The sequence below is a fragment of the mitochondrial genome of Zea mays (genome assembly GCF_902167145.1).
Source record: "Zea mays subsp. mays mitochondrion, complete genome".
NCBI classification, from domain to species: Eukaryota; Viridiplantae; Streptophyta; class Magnoliopsida; order Poales; family Poaceae; genus Zea; species Zea mays.
The window spans coordinates 500,559-522,500 of NC_007982.1; the positions used below are offsets into that span (position 1 = coordinate 500,559).

A 21,942-nucleotide genomic window follows, 5' to 3' on the forward strand; every position below is an offset into this window, starting at 1 on the left:
CTCATTCAAGCACTAGAAAAACCAGAGGAATTTAAAGCCCCGAAAGAAAGATGATGGAAACAATGCACATCGACCAAGTAGCGACCATTACCTTTGAGGATGAGGACCTGATAAACGGATCTGCTAATCATAATAAACCCTTGTATGTCACGGAGCTTAACTTCACTTAAGTTGGTGGATCCAGGTTGTCTACAAACATAAACATTCTCCCTTTGAAGAAAATCACAAATGACATTGAGTGAGCGCAAGTCTATAGGGTCCATGGGTTCAATCAAAACTCTCAGAAAGCTCTGGGGGCAATTACACTGCCCATGCAATTCGGTTCATTTCCGACCTTGGTCAAATTCTATGTCATTGACGCCGACACTTCCTACCGAGCCCGGGACCTTGGTTACGTGAAAACCGAATGGTGCCCTCGACCTTGAACCTGTGTTTGAAGAAAATTACGAACAGAATAAGAGGCTACGCGCAGTACTACGCGGTGCATGGCATTGAAACAGAAGAAGAGCATGGCACCCGTCTCCCGAAAAGTGTGTAAGATGACCAGCCTCCTATGCCCCGATATGTTGAAAGGAAAGAACGTGGAGCAAGCGCTTCCGATCAGGTGTGGTCAATTTGATAGCTGCCAGTTTGCAAAATTATGGTTGTCCTATCGGCGCTAGAAGAAGCGTCCATACGCCGCTTTTAGGTATCTCCGCTTCAGACTGAAGTTTCCCACGGCTTAGAATAGAAGACGTTGAAGCCGCACTAGCTATGTGCCAGGACGATGATACAGCAAGATTAAGGATCTCCGTAAACAGAAGAAACTCAAGTGAAAGAAGCCCACTAATTGAATAGTCAACTTAGATGGTTCCACTAGAATGGAGGGCAACTTCGGACACTCCTCTTATTTTACTAACTTAATATTCTCTGGCTGGTTCTTAGAGTTTTCGTCCTGACATTGTTAAGCATACTGCGATTCACACACCTACCGACTTACGACTGCTTACACAATAAAGGTTTTCACTACCTTAGCTTACGGATAGAATGAATGCTTGTACTTGCCCAAGGTGACTTCGCATTACTCTATACACAGGGTACTGTACTATAGGGTTAGGGTTAGGGTTAGGGTTAGGGTTAGGGTAGGGTTCCGTTGAGATGAGCCTTCCCCACTGTACAAGAGTTATAATATTCTATTAGATTGGGAATTGTACCCGCTGGTTTTCTTTTAAGAAAAGACACAGAGTCCTACTTGGGATTGGGACTTCCACAGTAGCTCCTTTACCAAGACTTGATAAAGTAGTTCGCAGTAAAGAAAGAACACGGATACGTTACTAATAATAATAAGATTGGAGTTAAGATGCGGATCAATTTGATATGCTATTTGTTATTAAACACTGGTGTAGTACGACTACATACATAGCCTTCTTATCCAGTACCAAGGGTGAAATAAGTATTCAAAGTACCAGCAACACTCGAGAAGAGAGATTCTGTCGAAAGAAGAAGTGCGCCAACGCTGGAGACCTACAATATACCATATCCGAGGGGCTACCCAACAAGGAGTAGCTACCCAGTGCGATAGCTTGCTTTTACTAATTAATAAAGGACCAACTTCTATACTCTCCGTGAGAGACATCGGAAGAATAAGGGCTTGACGGGATGGGCTAATTGAAGAGATATTGAAGCCCCCTATGAATTCAATGTGCACGCGGACCGGGGGAAATCCGCTTTGGGCGAGCGTGATGAAACTCCTTCTCATTCACTCGGTCGAGATCTGGTGTGAACGAATAGGCTATGAGAAAGTGAACTTGACTACGCGCTGTCGGGTATTACGTTGGTGGGAGAAAGAGACATGAATACTCCTCCTCGCTTACTGTATTTCCTGGCTTTGCTGCTTATCTTTACTCGTTTGAAATAGTCGGCTAGCTTTTCACTAGTTTCTAGATTGAAAGTTAGGCGAATTCCACACTGAAATGCTTAATTCAAAGCAGACTAGGTCTTTGCTTGCTTTAGTACAGACATCCCCGGTGATGAACTCGCTACCTACTTGAACATCCCATTTACTTTCCTTTTCTCTCTGCCGGCTGAGCGCTTATTCAAGTAGTTTTTCTTTACTATAATATAAGCCCCACCTATTACTTCTGCTAATCTTGGATTGCCGAGCCGAACAGACACTGTACCTACCTCAGCCAGGATTTTGGACAGCAAAAGATGGCCAGGATGTAACACATTAGGAGGGATAGGCTCCGCTGAAATAGCGGGACAATAAAACTTGACACGGTTGCTTTGCTTTAGCTATAACAGGAGGAATAGCCTTCATCTAGAGTGAAATCATTATTAGATAGGATATTCTTTGAATTCACATAGAAAAGTCTAGTCTACTGAATATATGATACTGAAAGCAAGACGTAGGCGTTGGCAAAGGAATTTGCCTTTACTATACTATACTATACTATAACGCACACGTTTCATTATTGTTGCTTTACTATATATGATATGATATGATATTCCTTTTATCATGAATTGGATTGGAACCAAGGAAGTTTTATAGCTTATTGAATTTTGGGGAAAGAATCACTCTCACTTATAGGCTTACTAGTTCCCGTAGTTCCACTACACAGTTCATCAGTTGGAAATAGAGTCCTATTGCTTTAGTAGGGGTTGTAAGATCACACCTGAAACTTTGGTTGTAATCCCTGGGGCATTTAACCTTGTTTTTCCCTTGTGAGCCGCCTATGTAAATCCACGATCTTTAGGCAAATTTGAATCAATCATCGCTCCAGTGAGTAACGTATTTTTTGGACTTGTAATAATAGCCTTGTCCAGTAGCGAAGTACTAACTTCTTTACTTTGCTTGCCCTGTCCGCCTTTCAGGAAGCCTACTTGGCGATGAACAAGACTTTGAATTGAAGGTCGAGTAAACTATTCGAAGGATCGCCGATTCAGTCCTCTTTTTTTATGTTGTAGAGTCCGTAACTGGTCTTTTCTTTGGGAATGGTAACCTTACCCCGTGGTCAAACTCTTGTCTTGTGGGTGGTCAATCTCAAACTCTTTATTAATATAGGCGGATATTCTAAGAAGGCTAATAATCATTCTCAAAAAATCCTTGCCTAAATCTGCGCCATCTGTGTCCGTCTAGTGAAGATAGCTAATGGATTCCTCCCCAAGCTTCTTTCTTATTAGTTGCCTCAGCACCCGAGTAATAGACAGTGGGACTAGTTCTTAGTAGGCAAGCACCTCCTTGAGTGTCCAGTGTCAAAAGAATGCCAGGACCAGCCGATCCATCCAAGGTGAATGAGCCGCACGAACTGCTAACTACAGATATCATTTGCTCCTTGGTTTAGACTTTAGAACAGCACTAGATCTTAAGTATAAGTAATTGTGGGAGCAGACCTCCTAAAGCACCAGACCATTTTATGAACCAATTGCAAGTAAAAGTAGTCTTTGCAGCAAGTTAAACAATAGTATCACAAGTTCACAACTATGAATGCTCACACTCAGGATAGACGCCCAGCTTTATTAAGAAAGCCAAAGTTCATACAATAAAAAAGGAAATAAGGAAAGCAGGGGACACCTGCGTTACAATGAGGTAATCTGACTTATAACGACTCCTGAACAACTCAAACACTAGAAAGCACTAGTATCACCAAACCAACAACTGAGCTTTCGACAGACGGACTTAGTCTTTCTTCAGGTCCCGCTAACCTAGTGATGTAGAAGATTAGCGCCGGATGGCACAAGGCGCTTTGCTGTGCAGCCTCTCCACAGAATTTTGCTGCATGCTGTGATGGTGGAACTGTCATTTTGGGGAAGAAGAAAGCCGCCCCCTTTTGCGGCAGAGTGGGCAGCATCGCTTTCCCTCGCGTAGCTTCGATGCCATGAAAAAGCAGAAAAAAGACAAGAAAAAGAAAAAACAGTATCTTTTGGATTCCTGCCATTAATTACAGGAAAACGAATTGTGGAGCTGTAGGCTTCAAAGTAAGGGGAGGACCGAGATTATATACCCAGCAGCAGCGCGGGATCGAAGGGCTTGGTTGGAAGGTAAGTTGGTGGTAGGTTAGGGGTCTTTCCCGCGTGATAGGCTTGGCGCTTCCCGCCTGATAGATAACCACCACCACCTTTTACATGCAAGACTGCCATGCGGCACGAATTTCACGGTAGGTACAATCCTGATAAGTTTGCAGCAGTTGAGTCATGCCTTTGTAAACAAACCTTTCCCACCTTTAACAAACCGATCCAAAACCAAGAAAGAAAGAAAAGAAGGAATTTTAGCACAAGGTTCGCCAGACTTGCTTCTCGCTGCGCTCGATCAAAGAAAGATAAATCGAACAAGAGCTGCGCTCGACCAAGAAGTCATGGGGCTAGCTCGAACGATATAAAGATGGAATCAGCAGTGTCAGAAGGTACTTCAACCAAAACAGAGTAGCATGGCCGGGCAGTATTCGAAGCCTGTGTTCTCCCGAATAGCAATAGAATATTTTCTGACGGTATTTTCATTTTTTCAAGTGCTATTGCCTTCTCGGTATCGTTTTCTTCAAGAAGGGAAGGAATCGGGGGTTCCGGGCAAGACTGTTTGGCTCTATGTTCAGGAAAGGAATGCCCTCAGGGAAGAAAGAGGAAAGTAGCATAGCAGAGAAAAGAATCTCTGTTCTCAGTCTAAGTAAGCCCGTCCTAGCAATAGTGGCTGAAGCTGGTCTCGATCTCGAACTCAAACTGATGCCTAGCTGCCTCCATCTCCGCTTCCTTCTACTACCAGCGTGCGCTCATCCCTTGCTTGTTCTTTCAGGACTGAGTATGATGAAATATTTGGAGATCTGACTTACTTTAGTCCGTATCGTCGGTCTACTTCTGACAAGCAAAAGGCATAATATCCCCAATGAGTCAGGAATAGAAGATGCCAACGTGTTGAGACCGACCTAAAGATCTTGTCAAACAATACAGGCTTTCTTCCAAAGAATATCCCACTTTGTTGGCTGGCCTGGGAAATCTTCCTAGCCTTGACTGTCGTTGCGTTTAACGAGCTTGACAAAACTACCTCCCCGCTTCTCAAAACAAGGCAGATTAAGGGAGAATGCCATCTTTTTCGTAGATAGTCAGAGTTCGAGCTACTGGACTGGCTTCGGCTTCTTCCTTCGAGTTAGAGTGCCCAATGCTAATATTCTCAAATGCCTTAACCGTAATTTTCGTTGATTCGTTTAGACTTCATCCTATATACGCTTATGGACAGGCAGAAATGAACGGATACCATTCTCCAGAGCCAGAGATAGTAGCTTAATTAGCTTAGGTTTCAATCCTAACGCACGAGAAGAAAAACGAAAAGCATGGGACTTCCAGTACGATAGGGCCGGACCTCAATGGTCCTTTATGTCTGAAGCGGATGTGAGCGTGGTCAACCGAATCTGAGCCGTGTGCACTGCCATGCCAGGCGTCGGAACGCTAATCGGAGCACATAGAGTGGGCGGTGGCAAAGCAGTCATCGCGCGTGTGTGTATCTCTCCCCGAGAAGAGGCGCATGGGGTAGCGAGGCAAATCGTGTTTCATCAAATGTGACATGTCTTGAGACGTGCGGGGATCATAACAGCAGTACCCCTTGTGCTGATCACTATAGCCAACGAAAATAAATGACTTTTTTCTCAAAGGATTGACTTTGGCCACACCGTCTTGATCAAAGAGCTCGGGTTACACAAATCTCCCTTCTTTGTGTACTGGAACAGCTACCACTTCCTTTTCCTTTTCCTTATCCTTAGAACAGCACTAACTTACCGCTCTCTATACTATATAAAAATAAAAGAAAGAGAATAGCTCCATAACAAAAAAAATAGTGAACTGCCATGAATTACACACACGCTAGTAGTGGCTTGGCTCGGCTAGAGGACTACAGCAGCCGAAGCCGTGATTTGTATGGTATGTCTTGCCCTCAATGTCTGGTTGGTTGGTAAGTCACTAAATCCCTATCTCCCGGTGGTCGAGTACCCCCGACGCGTCGAATGGGTTGTTTAGTCTGACTTCTTGTGCTGGCCCGACATCATTCTGTCTCCCGCATTCTCTCCTTTCATCGGTTTGTTTTTTTTACTTCGCTTCGCGATTAGAGTTGTACGCATCATGCATGGGAATCCTTCCGTCCTTGATGTTAACGCTCTCGTGCGTAGGTCCCGGGTCAAAGGCATCTCGAAGGAAGCTGCTCCGCATATGCGATCACCTCCATGTACCTACAGATGAGGGCTCCAACGCCTACTGTACAATCATGTGGGAAGTGCATCCTGCACACCAGAAAGTAAGTGGCGTACGCCACACCCCCTCCCCCTGTACCTACACCCATTGAAACGTTTATTGTCTGACAATCTCCGACGCGACGCGCAACGCCCCATGCAAATCCCTACGTCGGTCGATCGATGCGCACAGAAGGAGAGCTTGTCCATAACGAAAACGCGTATGTTAAGTAAAGTTATGTTAAGTAAAGTAAAGTAAGGACAGCAAGCCAGTAATGAGAATAAGCTCTTCATCTTAGTTTCCGCTTTCAGACAAGTACAGCGTCCACTTTTCTCATATTTGCAAATTGCAGATCTTAATCTTAATAGGATGTTGGCTAAAATAAGGGAGGGATCGGATCCAAATACGCAGTGCAAGATGAATGGCCGAAAGAAAGATTAGAAAGTATGCCCTCGATTGGGCTGTGACCGACACACTCACATTGAGTCGCCGATACAGGTAGTGGTCAGTCTGCGCAAAGCCATAATACCAGATATCGGAAAGCGAAGCGTGGTGCTAACATGACTAAAAAAACGATTCGGAAATCTGGAACGAAGAGAAGTTAGTAAATAGGCCTTTTGGGAAGCCCTTGATCGAGTAGTGAAAGCATTTGATCCATCAGATCAGTGCTTGATCTTCTACTTATACTTAATAGGTTCAAGACCTAAATAAAGGAATGAAAACAGCTGCAAGATCCGCTTACTTCTTTCTCTTAGTCAGCTCTATCTCATATTGCCTACGAGCTCTCGTAGTATCTCACAGCAGTATCGAATAATGAAAAGAAGGAAAGCTCTATTGAATAAGCCAAGGATAGAGAGAGGCCCCTTAAAGAACTATTTGAGAAAAGGAATATATCTCCAGGTTATTCATTCAATCCTAATTTTCAATCTCGCGAATTCAATAAAAAGAACTCAAGGCTGCGACATCCACTTTAAGACTAGTTAAAAAGAAAAGGTTCCACCCTTCTAGTTAGACAACCGATATGCGACATCATACTTAGTATGGGAGTTGCCGCTGATCTGCGACATCAATAGATAAGCATGGTATGCGAATATGTGTTGTTGATCTCTGCATCGCGATGCTACTTTCGTAGGGGAGAGCAGTCAGTCCCCACCAAGGTGGGTCTAAGGGCTTTTTGGGGGGGTAATTTCGCTTCGTTCATCTTCAAGTGCCGACAGTTTCTATTCCCGAGTGTGAAAAGCCAGTACTGGATAGACGGTTTAGATACGTCACTGAGTGCCCCATGGGTCATCTTGTTTCCTATTTATTGGAAGCTACATAAAGCATCCCTATATTAAGATGAAGTAAGAAAGCATCAGTCCTCTTTTTTTCTGTCTTCTATGAAAGAATGTAGCTCGCTCTTTCAACCCTCTGCGGAACTGTTTGAGTTTTAGCATTGACCCCATTTCCTTTTGATCGTATTACGCTTGACTCGCTGCAAAACATTTCGCTTTCTGCGCTCGCTCGTACGTGGTTTACACTCCTTGCCTTTCATCTGACTTTTCCATCGGGCAATTGTTTGTTTTCAACTGGATTGGATTCCAAAGCAAAGATAGGCAACTTTCACTTGAAAGAAAGGAGCTTCAGAACTATTGTATTCCACCGAATAAGAATAAGAGCAAGAAGGGGCTATCTTTGTGAAGGGACCGGCACCAGAAAGTAGATCATATGGCCTTTCTTTCGCAAAAAAAAATAAAGTAAAGCCAGAAATGCAGCAAAGCAAGTCGTCTTTGGTTTGGAGCGAAATTCCCGGATGTATAGGCTTGATCGAGTGCCTTACCTGAAATCGACGATCTAAAGTGGGTTCTTTAGCTTGCTCCGACAGAGGTCTCCTTCTCCCTTAGCAGCGAGACCAGTCCCTACCTCTTTTCAAGAAATCTTTCATACCTTTTCTACGCCTAAAACAAGTTCATGTCTCTCCTCTCTGAAAAGTAAGTCGGACCTTATTGAAAAGTAGTACGCTTTCTTTCGTGGTGTTCAGGATCCCGTGCTTTGTAGTTCACGCATGGCTTTCTCTAACGAAGCTAATGCCGAATCGAATTAAAGACCTTAAACGGAGGAGGTGGCGAAAAACAAAAAAAGAGAAAGAGCTTACAAACTTCTCTGAACCCGGTAGCCAGCGGAGCCCTTATTCATGGGTTAGGGACTAGCATTGAACAAAGTTGGTGACAGCCGAAGAAAAAGTGAAAGGGCAAGTAAATAATCTAAACATGCGAAAAAAAAGAAAAAAAGTAACGCGCCCTACCTGTTAGTATTAGTAAAGTAAGGCCTTCCAGAGCCACACAGACATACACGCGGAGCGGATGAGGGCACTGAAATAAATGGATGTCGATCCGGTACTTAAATTGCATAGAAAAAAAAGAAAGAAGTTCATACTTGATGAAACGCACATCATCCAATGAATGATTTAAGAACACAGACAGAGAGATATTTACTTTTTTCACATCTGTAACTACATTCTCACATTTCTTTTTTGATCTTTTTATGCGATCGGAAAACGAATGAGATCAGAAAGATAGGCAGACGACTTGACGATAAGGTCGGATGTTTCCGTGAGCAGTAAGCAGCGGATCTCCCCTTTTTTTGGGGAAAGCTGGTGGCCCTTTTGGCGTGTTAATTCGGGCGGCCTTCTTCGTTCGGTAGATCCGGTCGAGGTGGTTTTCGTTTACCAGCGCGTAGGTGGTTGAAGTTCCTATGACCGAGTCTTTCTGGCCCCTGTGAACATATTTTCTTAATGTATTAAAGAGGGCCTCTCTAACCGGTGAAAAGTGGTAGGTGTCCACTAACGGCTATTCCTGGCTCGGCTCCGATAACGCAATTCCGGGAGGAGTCGGTAGTTGGGCACTGGATCCCTTCGGACCTGGAGAACGTGTGACACTGGGTCGGGGTTTGGTGAACCAACAGGTCGCTCCTTTAGTTGAAGTATCGGGCCCCTTTTTCGTTGCCTAGGTTACACCTTCGGAATACCCCAGACGGGGATTTCGCTCTATTCCCCCCAATCTTCACTTTACGCCACGCCGACTCTCCGTCGTGGAATTAGACCAAGGGTCGAAGACCCATACCATAGGACCCCGTCTCCCGTATCTTATCTTTCGCACGTAGGAGATCGAGACACAGCCTTAGGGCTATGGGGAAAGTAGATCGATTGCCCAAGAATTACAACTACATAGAGGGTCTCTACAAGTCTATAAAGAAGTTTCCAAAAATTGATCGGTAGTAGTCCGGTCGCACCCGAACAATAATATTCCAGAGGGAAATGCACCTAAGATCAAATATTTTGAGCCGGCTTCCGTGGAAAATTCAGACTTTCTTTTTGATGCTGCGATCACATAAAAACATAAACTTTGAAGCTCAATAGCTAAATACATGGCAATTAAATCATGAGCCGGGATCATTAAGAGCATACTGCGAGTAGGAAGTGGAATTAATACAATGAATTCAAAAGCATCAAACCTCTCTTTTTCGAAAGAATCGAAACACATCGAAATGGTACCAGCCGTACTTAATAATAGAAGGATTTGGCAGAAATATGTAAAATTGTCCCTCCTAAAAAAATTATTCCAGAATAAATGGGCAATAGTTAGGAGAGGTGCGCCAGCGGCGAGCAGAAGCAAGGTTATTAGATACCGAAGGAAAGCCCGGCCAGAACCACACGTGCAAGTTTCCCTGCATGTGGCTCGTCCGTGATAACTTCTTCGGATTTGCGTGAACTAGCGGACCGATCACTAAGTGGTTAGTACCTCCAGCATGAGCGAACCTTTTATGAACTGGTTAGGAATGGGCGCCACTATCCCAGCCCGGATCCAGCCGGGTTCTATTGATCATGTCCCCTTCCCAACAGTTGTACCTTGTCTTGGGGCGTCTTTCTTTGGCTTTACTATCAAGCCCGCCCGCCCAGACGCGGCGCCCTTTCGCATTATCATCTACCGCCCTTTCTTTCCTCCCGTCCCTTCACGCATGAAGATCGTCGTATGTATGTTCGACTTCGGTTGCCGGTGCAATAGAATTGGCGGGAGTATATTATGGCAGGATCAGTCACCTGGGCAAACCAACCCTCCTCCAAGAAGAATTGTGCTATGCCCCCCCCCGATATCCCTATAGAGCGAAAGAGCTGCCTGGTGATCCCTAGGTTGCAGCACGTCCGGTCGTTAACTCCTCGCTAGCTGCCGCCGTTTTTAGGACCGACCGACGCCTCACCTGCATGCACAGGTACCTACGTAGTGTAGTGTCGGTCGCACATTCATAATAGCGTTCGGACTCATGTGCCTTCCTGAACCAGGGGAGTTCCCTTGCTCCTGCTGCGTACGATTAGCCAGCCTTGCGGCGGCAAAAGGATTAGGACGTCCCCCCATGCTAAGGTTCCCTGCGGTCCGGCCGCATTAGGTTAGGGAGCTGGGCGATAATAGCTCCTCCGCATCCCAAGCGCGCTGCCCTCCTAGGCGCGCAACACTAAGTAATCCAAGCCAACCCACATTACTAACTAACGGTGGATAATCATCTTTCTTAGAGGTACTAAATACAACTCCATGAATGAGCAAAATGAAGGTTGCGTTAATGAGAAAGATCTCTGGGGAAACCGCTAAAAAAAGATTGAACATGTGTTTCGATAACTTCTTCTGCTTTCATTTCCTCTCCTCCGTCTGCCTGCAAAATCACTGAGTTAATTCAAAAGTCCTGTTAGGTCACATAAAGGCGCTTGCCGCTAAACTAAAATAGGAATGCTTAAATATGCCCCCGCCCCCTTTTGAGATCTTCATATTGAAACAATAGTAGCGCATGCTCATACTCAGCCCTTTCGAGCTGAGCACGGCTGCGGGCGATTCCATCCCATCGGATCCTTTGCGCCAATTCATGGCACCTCCTGGAAGTGGTCTGTGCATCCAGGTAATCCTGGTTGTGCGAAACCACCTCCAAAAAGAAGATGGATCCTTCCCCATTCTCCCGCAGATCTTGATAAGCTGCCCGGAGAATAGAAAGATTATCCATTCCTTTGTCCAGATAGGAACGAACCGCCTCTTCTAAAATGTACGGCTCGAGGGCTTGTTAAGGAAGGCGGCTAGGGAAGGAGGGAAAACGAAAGGCGTTTTCTGGTTAAATACATTACAAGATGTTTTTCCATACTTTCCGCCTTCAAGTCCTATCTCCGTCTAGGACCTCTGAGGTGTCTCATTCCCATCTCCTCTCTCTCGAGATTAGCTTCCGTCCCTTTAGAAGCCCGGAGGTCCCGGAAATCCTTATAAATTTAAGCGAAATAGGGTCCCTAAAACTTTGTAAGATTTCGGGCATCTTTTCCGCCCCGTGGCGCTCAGTTAAATCATCCACCAAGTGGGCGCAACTCGCCCACTTTCTTCGACCCCAATTCATTGTAAAAACCAATAATGATTGGTTTCAATTCTTCTTCAATATCGAATAACTGTTCCATAGTCCTGATATCTTGCTCGGTAAGCGGCCTTGAAGGTGCACTGCTGTCCTCTGGCTGGTCCGGCCCAAGCGGAGCACTCGACGGCTCTGCTCTCCCCGATCAGTTGGCTGAATCGATGGATTAGGCGCCGCTAAAGCCATTTCCGGCTGCTGCACCTCTTGCCCAGGTTCCACAGGTGCCCCGGGTATCTCCCGAGAAAGCCCCTGGAAAAACGACGAGGACGGGCTAGAGGTTCCATCGGGGTTGCCCGCAGCGGATCCCCCCCGCATTCTGATCAGGTTCGTTACCCATTCCGCTGTGGTCATCAAAGAAGAATAATAAAAAAGTGCTGTTGTTACACTCAACAGAGTGAAAACGCGAGCAGCCCAAACTGGGCAACGCGGCCATAAAGCGCGAACCAACATCCGTGATACGAAAACCAAAATCAGAATGAGGAAGAAAAGGATATCTTTAGGTAAGTCATGAAAATGAAAACCCAATAAGAACTTACCCAATAATTTAGAACAGATCACTTCCAAACGAGACATGATGAGCTAAAGTCAAAATAAAATGCAAGAGAAATTCAAATTATGTAAGGCTTAGAAAAAAGTCCTGCGTAGAGTCCACGGGGAGCCTTTTTCGATTTGATCTCTAGTCAAACTAAGACTGGAGCTTGAAGCCACTACTCTAGAACCGGAAGAAGCCTAACTTCTGCATTTTGAGTAGATTTTCTGACTATCATTTGCCTTGAATTACAATACGATAATCTTCGATTGGTAGAAGTGAGTCCGGATCTCCCTCTTTTCCACTAAACCCGCCACTCCTACTTGTACTTTATTTTCCACCTGGCTAGCTTCAATTGCTTAGTAGGGAGTTTCCATCCTTGACTTTCGCGGTTCTTTCTTTGCTTTCTTCAGTTGTGTTGAGGAGCTATCTTTTGAACCCAACTAACTCTTAAATCCGAACTTTCCCTGCAGCTTTAGGGCTTCTAGTGAGGAGAGGTGATTCTCTAGTTTCTCATTCGCATAGCCATCTCGATTAACTGAGTTGACTTGTGAGCTCCCCTAACCCGGCAGGCAGGCCAAAGAATGAAGGGCAGTGAAAATGGTTTCTTCTTCTGGCTAATTCCGATACGAATACCAAAAACAGCTTACTTCCGTTCGTGTCCTCGGAAATTGGATTACTTATGAGTTTCTTCGGTGCAAAAGTAGGCAAGTCCATTTTATCGTGTTTTTCGTCCTCAAGACCTGATTTTCCAAAGAAAATAGCCTGCCAAAGAGCTAGCTATAGAAATACAGTCAGTCGGGGTAAACTGAAAGAAGGAAATCTACATTCATAGATAGTAGGGCAATAGGCTCACTTACATAGTGGGGACAGCAATAGGCTCACTTACTTTTGAAATAAGAGGGTCGGTCAACTCTCGGCAGATAGGGTAGTTGCTAAATAAAAGCAAAGAAAGAGTGAGTTGAAAGAAGAAATGTATGTGGGTCACCATATAATATATATAATAGTACCTAACTTACTAGGTATCTCGGTCAACTGCTAGCTTTTCATCCTTGGTGCAGTATTTCCACCTTCTATTGCTTTGCTTGCCTAGCTCTTACTACCGTTATTTCCATCTGAGAACTAGACGCCCGGTTCAACTTAGCCAAGTTAAGGGAACGCACTACTCTTCCCTACAAGCAACGGATTGAGCGCTAGCGCGAAAGCCGGTGCGCGTTAGGCGCATCCGTTTTCTTGCTTAGTAGTTACTCACTGGGATTCCCGCAGTGCAGCCGTTGCTTGTTGGGCTACAAAGCACTTCTTAGACGGAAGAGCGGCAAGCAAGCCTACTCAAGTACCTAGCACTCCACAACCCATTAGTTGGAAGGCAATCAGCAACTTAGCACACTAGAGCATACAACGACCTTTAGCAACCTTTTCTCGAGCGATAGTCTAGTAGGTCAAGCCCGAGTGGAGGCCATCCATCCCTTTCTGATGAAACCTTTGTTGCCCTAGCTTGAATTGAAGGTTTGGCTAAGGATGGGGATCCGGTGTCTTCATCTATACCATCAGAGAAGAAGGCTTGCCAAGAATGGACGAAGGTATGATTCTAGGAAATCTAGATTTGAAAGAAGGAAGCACCCGAGGAGCAATCAAACGGACATTTCTACGAGTGAACTCGCTAAAGCTGAGGATCCGCCAGCCAATAACTAACTCATACGAAATTCATGGAGCATAGTAGCGTTTTCCCCTGTGCATCACTAGCATCAACTATCAACTCTTTATCTATGTAAATTCTTGATTGAAATCCTTCGCTGTTGTCCTCGAAAGACTCTCTTCCTCTCAACCAGTTCACTTCTCCTTTCCAGCTACTGACTGGGCTTAGCAACTAGTTATGTCCCTATCTGCCTCCCCTGCCTCCTTCCTCTTCTCTACTTAAAATGTTCAACTAAATGCAAGTGAAACGAGACGAGAATCTTCGATTGGGAAGTGCACTTAACCCACCCACCTAAACCGGATCAGGAAAAGTGTTTAGTACGTGCCAATCGGAAACGTCCTGTCCTCAGTTCCTCGATGCATTCACGAGGGAAATTCGTTTGAAGTCGGTGATTAGGCAGACGCCCCATTGTTCGTGGTGTTGCAATGAATCCAGTGGATCAGCCTCATGGCTCGGTGAGGGGCTTTATGCTGATAAATAGGATTCTTGTTATAATTTCTGTGGGCTCTAAGCTCCTCCCTGACTAAAGAAATCTAAAGTCAGAAGCTTCCATTCTAAAAACTCATAAAGATTTTCTGACTTCTTTACACGGGATGTAGAGCTTTTGCCTCAATCCTTTCTTTTCCTTAGCTATTCTTTATTAGCATGAATCTCCATCTATTCTTTTGGGGAAATTGAAAAATCATTAAAAGTAAATGGACCCAGGAGGAGTGAATTACAGCTTTCACTCAATGCACTTGAGAATAACATCTAAAAAAAGTAACTATACTTGTAACCCTTGGTGTCTTATATATAGTTAGCATATTGTTTGTAGGCATCCATAAGTGATTAACGATGATCCTACTTTGATACCACTCCAAGATTTTACGGGTGCTTTGAATATAGATGGTAATTGAACTGGACATGTCCTGGGGGAGGTAGTAATGGAGGGGTCTCTGGAAAAAGAACATGGTTTGGTTTATAGGTGGAGGCTTACTGAAATAGACCCTGTTGTTTCTGATGTAGGAGTTGGGGATGGAATGATTGATTCAAGCTCTGGTGGTACTAATCATGTCTCTGGGAGTAAACCAACTGGAGCGGCAAGGAAACATGCAGTACTGGAGAGGGGATCTCATAGCAATACTGATTCAAGTAATTTCAGAGTTACCAGAGATGCAATTGGTTTCGAAATATGTATTAAAAAATGGTAAACTAATACTGACTATTCTCTGTGGATATCTGGTTGGACACCAAGCATTTTTACCCCCATTTGAATGCAGAGTCAGAGTATAGACAGCTCAACAATGTTGTCATATATTTTTATACCAAATTAGAGTGCACAGTCATTTTTCTATTTATGTTCCCAGAAATTCAGTTCACTAGGGAACACCTTACAGGTTGGTCATGGGTCAGGATTGGATAGCAAGAGTTGTCGGTAGCCGGCATTAGGTAAAAGGAAAAGCTCTATAAAAGCGAAGAAATGAAATCGAAGGATACTAGCACTTCTTTCTATACTTGTAGGCTTTCTTTCTTATATTCAACTTCATGAATTCGCTATGCTAGGTTCATTCCATCCATCTATCAGGTTTGAGTAGGTAGGCTCTTTCCTTAAGAAAATGCACGTAAATAAGTGAATCCGAAAAGACCAAGACTTGAATGAAGCCCATTTCCCAGGCTAGTTGTTGCCCATGTAGAATAGCCAAAAGTGAAGTGCATAAAGTGCTATTGTAGCCAATCTTTTTCTATAAATGGCACCACCCGTCTCGCTAACTTCACGTAGAAGCTTCCTTTCCCGGGTTATAGAGCAAATCCTTGTTCTAAAGCTTAATCTACCCCTATGCTATGAATGAACAGATCCACGAGCTGAGAATCCCATATTCTTTAAGCCAATCCGCCATATCAGCCCTTGTTGAACAACTTAATAATCCGGAGAGAAGATGCTTCTCGGAAGACGATGGAAATGAGGAACGAAGTTATCCTTCCCCTTTTTTTAAGGCACGGGCTCAGGTTACGTACGGATTTTATGCAACAAATACGATACATACGGTGTAGAATACTTTATTGCTACTGGCTTTTGCCTTTCACGGATCTCGCTGCGCGCCTCAATCGTATCTTCTCTTGCGCGGAGCTAGAAGATCATCGACTCTTTCTTTCGCGTATGAATACAGGGCCGGGTCTACGTACCATACCAATGAAACACACAGACACCAATTCTACGCCTATCTGAGTTTATGCTTAACGAAAGAGCAAGCACTTGGAAAGGAGAGAAAAGGTCGTCCCTTTACTCTATTCCTGACGTTAGGACGGATACTTAACTAGTGGGAGGCCTTACGAGGGCTAATCTACTATACTACTTGACTCACGAGTTGCTCAAATCATCTCTTGATTCGGAATCACGGGATCGGTAGATGTCACATAACTTGATTAGTTAGAAAATGATTATGCTATCGGCTTGATAGAATAAAAAATATGAATAATACAAGTGCCGGTCAGCTAGCACCTTTGGTGACATGCTGTTCCCCACTAGTCTTCTTCGTACATGCCCATGGGGTCATCCCTAAGGCCTATTCAGCACTGCACACTGGGTAGCACGTAACTAGTGGTCATGCTTACTTCAGATGTTCTCAGCCCAGCTCAGTCTATCACTTAGACTTCTGATTTCGTGCTGTGTTCAACAAGCTAGGAACACAAAAGAACGCTTATCCTCTTAGGGTAGGGGCCACATTCTTGCATACTCTTTTGGATTTGACAACGTGAGTTCTAAACTGAGCATAGAGCAAATATCTCTTGATAAAAGAGAAATAGCAAAGGGAAATGTGCTAGCTGATAACTCCTACTATTTCGCTTCGCGCCTCTGCCTCGTTTTCAGTGAGATATGCCCATCATAGAGAATCCAAGACTCCTCACTTGCCTTGCCGCTTCGCGCCTGCCTCGTTGACTGATCTCGTACAATCACTTGCATTTTCCTATGTGGAAAACTTAGCAACTACTCTACCCTTCCCTTAGAGTAGAGTGGAACTCACAGTGTAGCGAGCCACCCATAATCGGCTTGGAAGTGTTGCAGCTCGCATCCATCAGACCTGGAAATACGCTCTCTTTCTGGAAGTCACTGGCCAAGTATGACATAGAGAAGATGGATGAAATTCGATAAAAGGCCGAAGGCGCGCCTCGAAGCAACCGTCTACTACTAGTTTATATGACTAGCTCTTATACTATACGAGTTCCTGGTAAACCACTACTTGTGTAAAGTAAAGTACTCCGCTCGTTCAACTTGATGATGATCAGTTTGAGCATGTTCAGCAAGTTCACCAGTTAGCTTTCCCGCCTGCTTGCCAACTAAAGCAAGGACAGCTATCATAGATAGAAGCCTACGTAGGGATACTACAGACAAACTGCTATATAGAGTGGCAATAATAGCAAGGGAGGACTATTTAGTGAAAAAGCGGAAAAAGCCTTGACAGCCGACGTAATTTAATGCGCATTGCCCTTATAGAGTGGATTGTGCTATTTCTACTTAGGTAATTGCCTTTCTTTAAGAAGAAAATAATAGCCCATTGGACTTACCATGCATTGGAAAAACGATCTAACTATGCCTCCTAGATAGACAGACTTTCTATATATACTCTCTGAAGTCTATATTTGCTACACCACCAAACAAAAAACAAAGTAAGATACGTACTACTCGACTCGACTACACAAATAACCATAAATAAGCAAAGAACGGGACTACACACAATAAGTAAGAAGCTAAAGTCTGAAGCTATTTGTTGAAAAGCAAACCCAACTTGATAATTAATTGAATGAGCGAGCCCGCATTGCTACACGAGCTTAGGCCTCAATCAAACACTAACTAACCACCCGCTAACAAAGCTATAAATGCTGGAAAGACACTAACCAGAGGACAGGTAAAAACACGTCCCACTTCTTTTTCTTTACCAGCTTTGGCTTGCCCGTCACCCCTAACCCATTCACATTACCAAGGTTAGATAGATAGATGAACGGGTTCTAACTATTCGCATCTAGAGAACGCATCCCTGCCCTTCAAGCTCATGGTAAGAAGCAAGCTATTCAAGATCTCATTCTACTCTGGCACACCCATCCCGGAGGCTGTATCCCACCATAAGTCTACACCACAAACAGAAACAAACGGACCTGCACTACTTTTTTTAAAAGAGCAGCGCCACTACCTTGGCTTTCCAATCTGAACCGGGTATGGTATGCGGATCTAAGATAGAGAAATCAGGGAAACCAAGCGGATTACCTACTCCATATTTCTAATGTGCTCTAAACCCAGAAAATGTTGAAACAGAGTTTTATGAGCAATTCTGGGTCTCTTCTCAAGCGGCGGAGCTGTTCTCGCTTCCATATTTCAACTCATTTCCACTCACTCAACTCAGCGCAACCCGATTCAAGCTAAAGCAGCTGTTAGACGTTGAGAATCTTTCTCTTCCACTGTTCTTGTCAAGTCAAATAAGTTAGGCGAGCTTTAGAGCAATAAAATCAATGCACATTCTTTAGAGTGGAGACAACCCTCCCCCCGGATAACGACGAGACACTAGTAAGCACCTTTTTTCGAAACTGGATAACGAACCGTCAGAACGGGCCTTATTTACTTATCATCTGAAAAAGATGGTAAGCTCTTACTTAACTCGAGTCAATGCCAAAACCCGGGAAGCAGCAAGTGTCATTCTAAGCCAAAATGCTGTTTTTTACCCGAGAATCTACACATGTGCAATACTTGATGGATTGAAGGAAGTCAGAGGGAGAGTTCCGTATAGGGGGTGGTGAAGGGGCTCAACAGTTTCGAACCGTAGTGATATCACGCCTCGGTCGCACACATCTGGCTTTTGGGGTTCGGGATCATAGCGTGAGCTATGGCCAAGTGCCTCCATTCTTCCTCCACGGGATCAAGGCGATAAATACCAGCTTCTTTCCTCCACGGGATTCGTACATCGGATGAGGATTCCTACAACGGTAGATGAATTCTAGAAAGGGCAAAACCTACGGGTGCACCAGGACGAGTACCTTCTTTTTATTGATCCACTGGAATATCTACTAAAGGAAATTTGCCATACACTTGTTCTGGTTCCTTTCATCGGCGTTGTAAGCGCGTTCTTATTCCGTTTTCTTGGATGTTTTAGTCAAAAAATAAATTCTTTTTCTGGAACTCGCAATCTGGAGGATTCGAACCGTAGTGAGATTATCTAGCAATCTCGAAATATCGTATCTACTAGTGCCGGGGGGAGGAATCGAAATCTATATGCCCTCTCGGGTTCTTCCCTTTCCACCAGTCACTCGGAAATCATCTCTCATTTACTTATGATGCCGACAAGCCACGAAAGGAGGAACTTCACGATTGAACTGGGCTCGCCTCCACTTCTGGGCTTCAACCAGCTACTCAGCAAGAATTAGCACAACAGCTAGCACACTTTCGAGTTGCACTTACCGTCTCTCATATCCGTGAGGAAGGAACATGTGCCACTAGAGGCTAGAAATACTTCTCTTGTCAATTCAAGGAATGAGTCAAGGCAATACCATCTCGGAAGGCGACTCATATACAGAGAAGTCTGCTCACTCAGGTCTAATCTCATCTAGATGATCGGTTATTGGAAGCCGTTCTACAAATCCATGTCCTTGGATCTGACCTTCTCTTTAGCTTTTGGAGTAGTGACTTTCCCTTTGCTTTCTTCCTGTAGGCAGTAGTAGAACGATACTAGACCCTCTATCTCCTTCCTTAAGTACTAGTATCCCATTCATTCCTTCACAGCTGTTTCACCAGATCTTTGCTTGGAAATATTCTTAGGTTGAATGGTTTGGGTGGCCATCCATATATATCCTATCATCACTCCTCCAGTAAGTAGGCAAGGCATCCGTACTATCCCTATCCTGGTTCCTGGCTTTGCTTTATCCATCGAGACAGACAAGTCAAGTTGTTTGATGCCAGTTCTCATCTAGCCATTTCTCCGGTTCCAATGATAGGAGCTCGCGCTTCCATGATCCCTACCTCTCTCTCCTTTCGGCTAGTCATTGGAAAGCTTGCTTCCTAAAAGGTGCCAGGAATAGGCTATCTAGAGGAAATAGAGACTACACTGAGTGTAACAGTCAAGCAGGAAAGTAGACTAGAAAGAAAGAAAGCATGAAAGCAGGATTGGGATTAGCCAGAGCCAGTAGATCCTCAAGTCAAGGATTTGGGATTATTTGGATTCGCCCTAGTATCAACAATGGATTAGTATTGCTTCTATTGATGGCCAGGCCTGTCTATCTGAGGGAACTACGGATTCATAGGCAAGACAAGAAGGGGAACGGAACCGTATAGGGAAATTGAAACAGTGATGCAAATCGGGATCTCATGCCAGGAAAGATCAGTTGTAAGCTGGAAGCAAGCTTTCTTCTCAGGTATTGGAGCAACATTGAGAAATCCTTAGCGAAATAGGTGTAATGGAAAAAGAAGTGCTTCGAATCATTGCTATTTGACTCGGACCTGTTCTGAAAAGAGGTATTTCGAATTGCTTGTTGACACGGAGAAAGTAGGGGAAAACCTCTGCAAAAATGTCCATATTGACCTTGCCTTGGACATAGAAGAGTTCCGAATCGAGATGGAATTCCTGGGTTCGAACCTTATCTTAAGGGAGGTATCCGGGTCTATTTGTTAGGGCTATGTTTCTGTAACTAGACTAGTTTCCTGATTCATAGGTTCTAGTTCCTGTTTCTTTTCAGGCTCAGGGTCATTCCTGGTTCTCAATTGCGCATATATCAAGAAAGGAAAAGTAGTAAGCTGGACTGGTTCCTTGCTTTCAGGGGTGCTCGTATACTTTACAGATGAATACCTTAGCATTCCGGGGTGTTAGCTTTCCTTGGTTGATACGGTTTCGCCCCTGCCTGGAAATCCAAAGAAAAGAAAGCCAGGTCGTCTATTTAGAAAGGAAAGGGCTAACTTGTGGAGCCATTACTATACTAGTCGGAGTGGCAAGACTCACTAGAACGGATCCTCTTCTCCCATCAGCTATGGAAACATACATCCTAGTAGCAATGGATTAGTATTGAAACGTCCAAGGCTTTCTGTGCGGCGTATACTAGCTCTAAATATTTCCATTCATTCATACCTGTCTCTCTGGTTTCACAAGTCTAAGGATTGGTGGCTGGCTATTGGTGTAAGCATTCCAGGATCTTACTGTTTGTTTGGGTGGATACGGTTGGTTCTTATTGCCCGGTCTAACCATTCTTCTTTCTTAGCTTTGGGTGTTCCTTAGCCTAAACAGAAGCATAAGCAGATACAGATACAGATAAGTCTGCTCAAACAGACACTACTAAGTCCGCGTCCGCTCACTCCGCTCTGGTTCCACCCAATACTTAACTTGATTTCTTTCTTAGTTGATCCTGATTCGACATTAATAGTAAGTATATTGATTCTTCCCCAATATTGGATGCAAATCGCTATAAGCAATAGCAACGAACCTGATTTGGATTCTGTAGTAGATGAATCCAGGCTGTATATAGCTGGAGAGAAGGTGTCTAAAAATCAAAAATGAACCCATTTAGAGTAGAGAACGCAACTCCAACAGGCAGGCTCTAGGTAAGCTGAATAGGGATGGAGTTAGTACTCGGCAAGAGCAGGCTGCGAAGATGCAAGCTACAAGGCAATACTATATGAGGTAGGCTTTCCCTTCTGTTGGATCAGACACTGAATACCCGGCCAGATATATGAGAACATGGAAGCTTCAAAGGCCTATCCAAGCACACTAGCCACATTCCACTTTCGGTATAGATACAGAAAACCCTATCCTTCTTATTCTACAACTTTCCTTCCATTGGTTTTATCTAGTGGTACCATTCACATTATTCTTTCTACGTTCAGCAAGCATTAGTCTTCCCTTTAGCAAGTAGAAAACGAGGATCTGTTCTGATCGCAGATTCAAGGTCTATTCCTACCGCTACAGTTTAGTTGTACCTTCCTTTGTCGCCTGACTCAAAGAAAGACATAGATACCCGAAGAAGAGATCCATGGAAGGAGGAAAGGTGCTGCAGCAAAGACAGATACTTATACTTGGACAGCTTTTTTTCGCAATGAAAGGCAGAATTGGAAAGTATTAGTTGGACAGTACTTGAGGTATCTTGCACAGTAGACAAAGAAAAA

General features: G+C 44.2%; 6 protein-coding genes across 7 annotated transcripts.

The window, feature by feature from the left end:
* Positions 1-1,390: 1,390 nt before the first annotated feature.
* Positions 1,391-1,738, minus strand: orf115-e (hypothetical protein). Its single transcript has one exon. It carries the CDS (start codon positions 1,736-1,738, stop codon positions 1,391-1,393), a length of 348 nt encoding a protein of 115 aa, YP_588416.1.
* Positions 1,739-3,599: 1,861 nt separating this feature from the next.
* On the minus strand, positions 3,600-3,917 carry orf105-e (hypothetical protein). The gene has a single exon. The coding sequence runs from the start codon at positions 3,915-3,917 to the stop codon at positions 3,600-3,602; it is 318 nt and encodes a 105-aa protein (YP_588417.1).
* A 5,542-nt stretch (positions 3,918-9,459) lies between these two features.
* Positions 9,460-10,826, minus strand: nad2 (NADH dehydrogenase subunit 2; one part of a trans-spliced gene, as the record gives it; the record has 2 gene entries for this part). Coding sequences YP_588266.1 and YP_588267.1 both cover positions 9,460-9,851; positions 10,674-10,826 — 545 coding nt within the window.
* Positions 9,976-10,329, plus strand: orf117-c (hypothetical protein). The gene has a single exon. It carries the CDS (start codon positions 9,976-9,978, stop codon positions 10,327-10,329), a length of 354 nt encoding a protein of 117 aa, YP_588418.1.
* A 509-nt stretch (positions 10,827-11,335) lies between the features above and the next one.
* On the plus strand, positions 11,336-11,641 carry orf101-c (hypothetical protein). Its single transcript has one exon. The coding sequence runs from the start codon at positions 11,336-11,338 to the stop codon at positions 11,639-11,641; it is 306 nt and encodes a 101-aa protein (YP_588419.1).
* Positions 11,617-12,177, minus strand: orf186 (hypothetical protein). Its single transcript has one exon. The coding sequence runs from the start codon at positions 12,175-12,177 to the stop codon at positions 11,617-11,619; it is 561 nt and encodes a 186-aa protein (YP_588420.1).
* Positions 12,178-21,942: the final 9,765 nt, after the last annotated feature.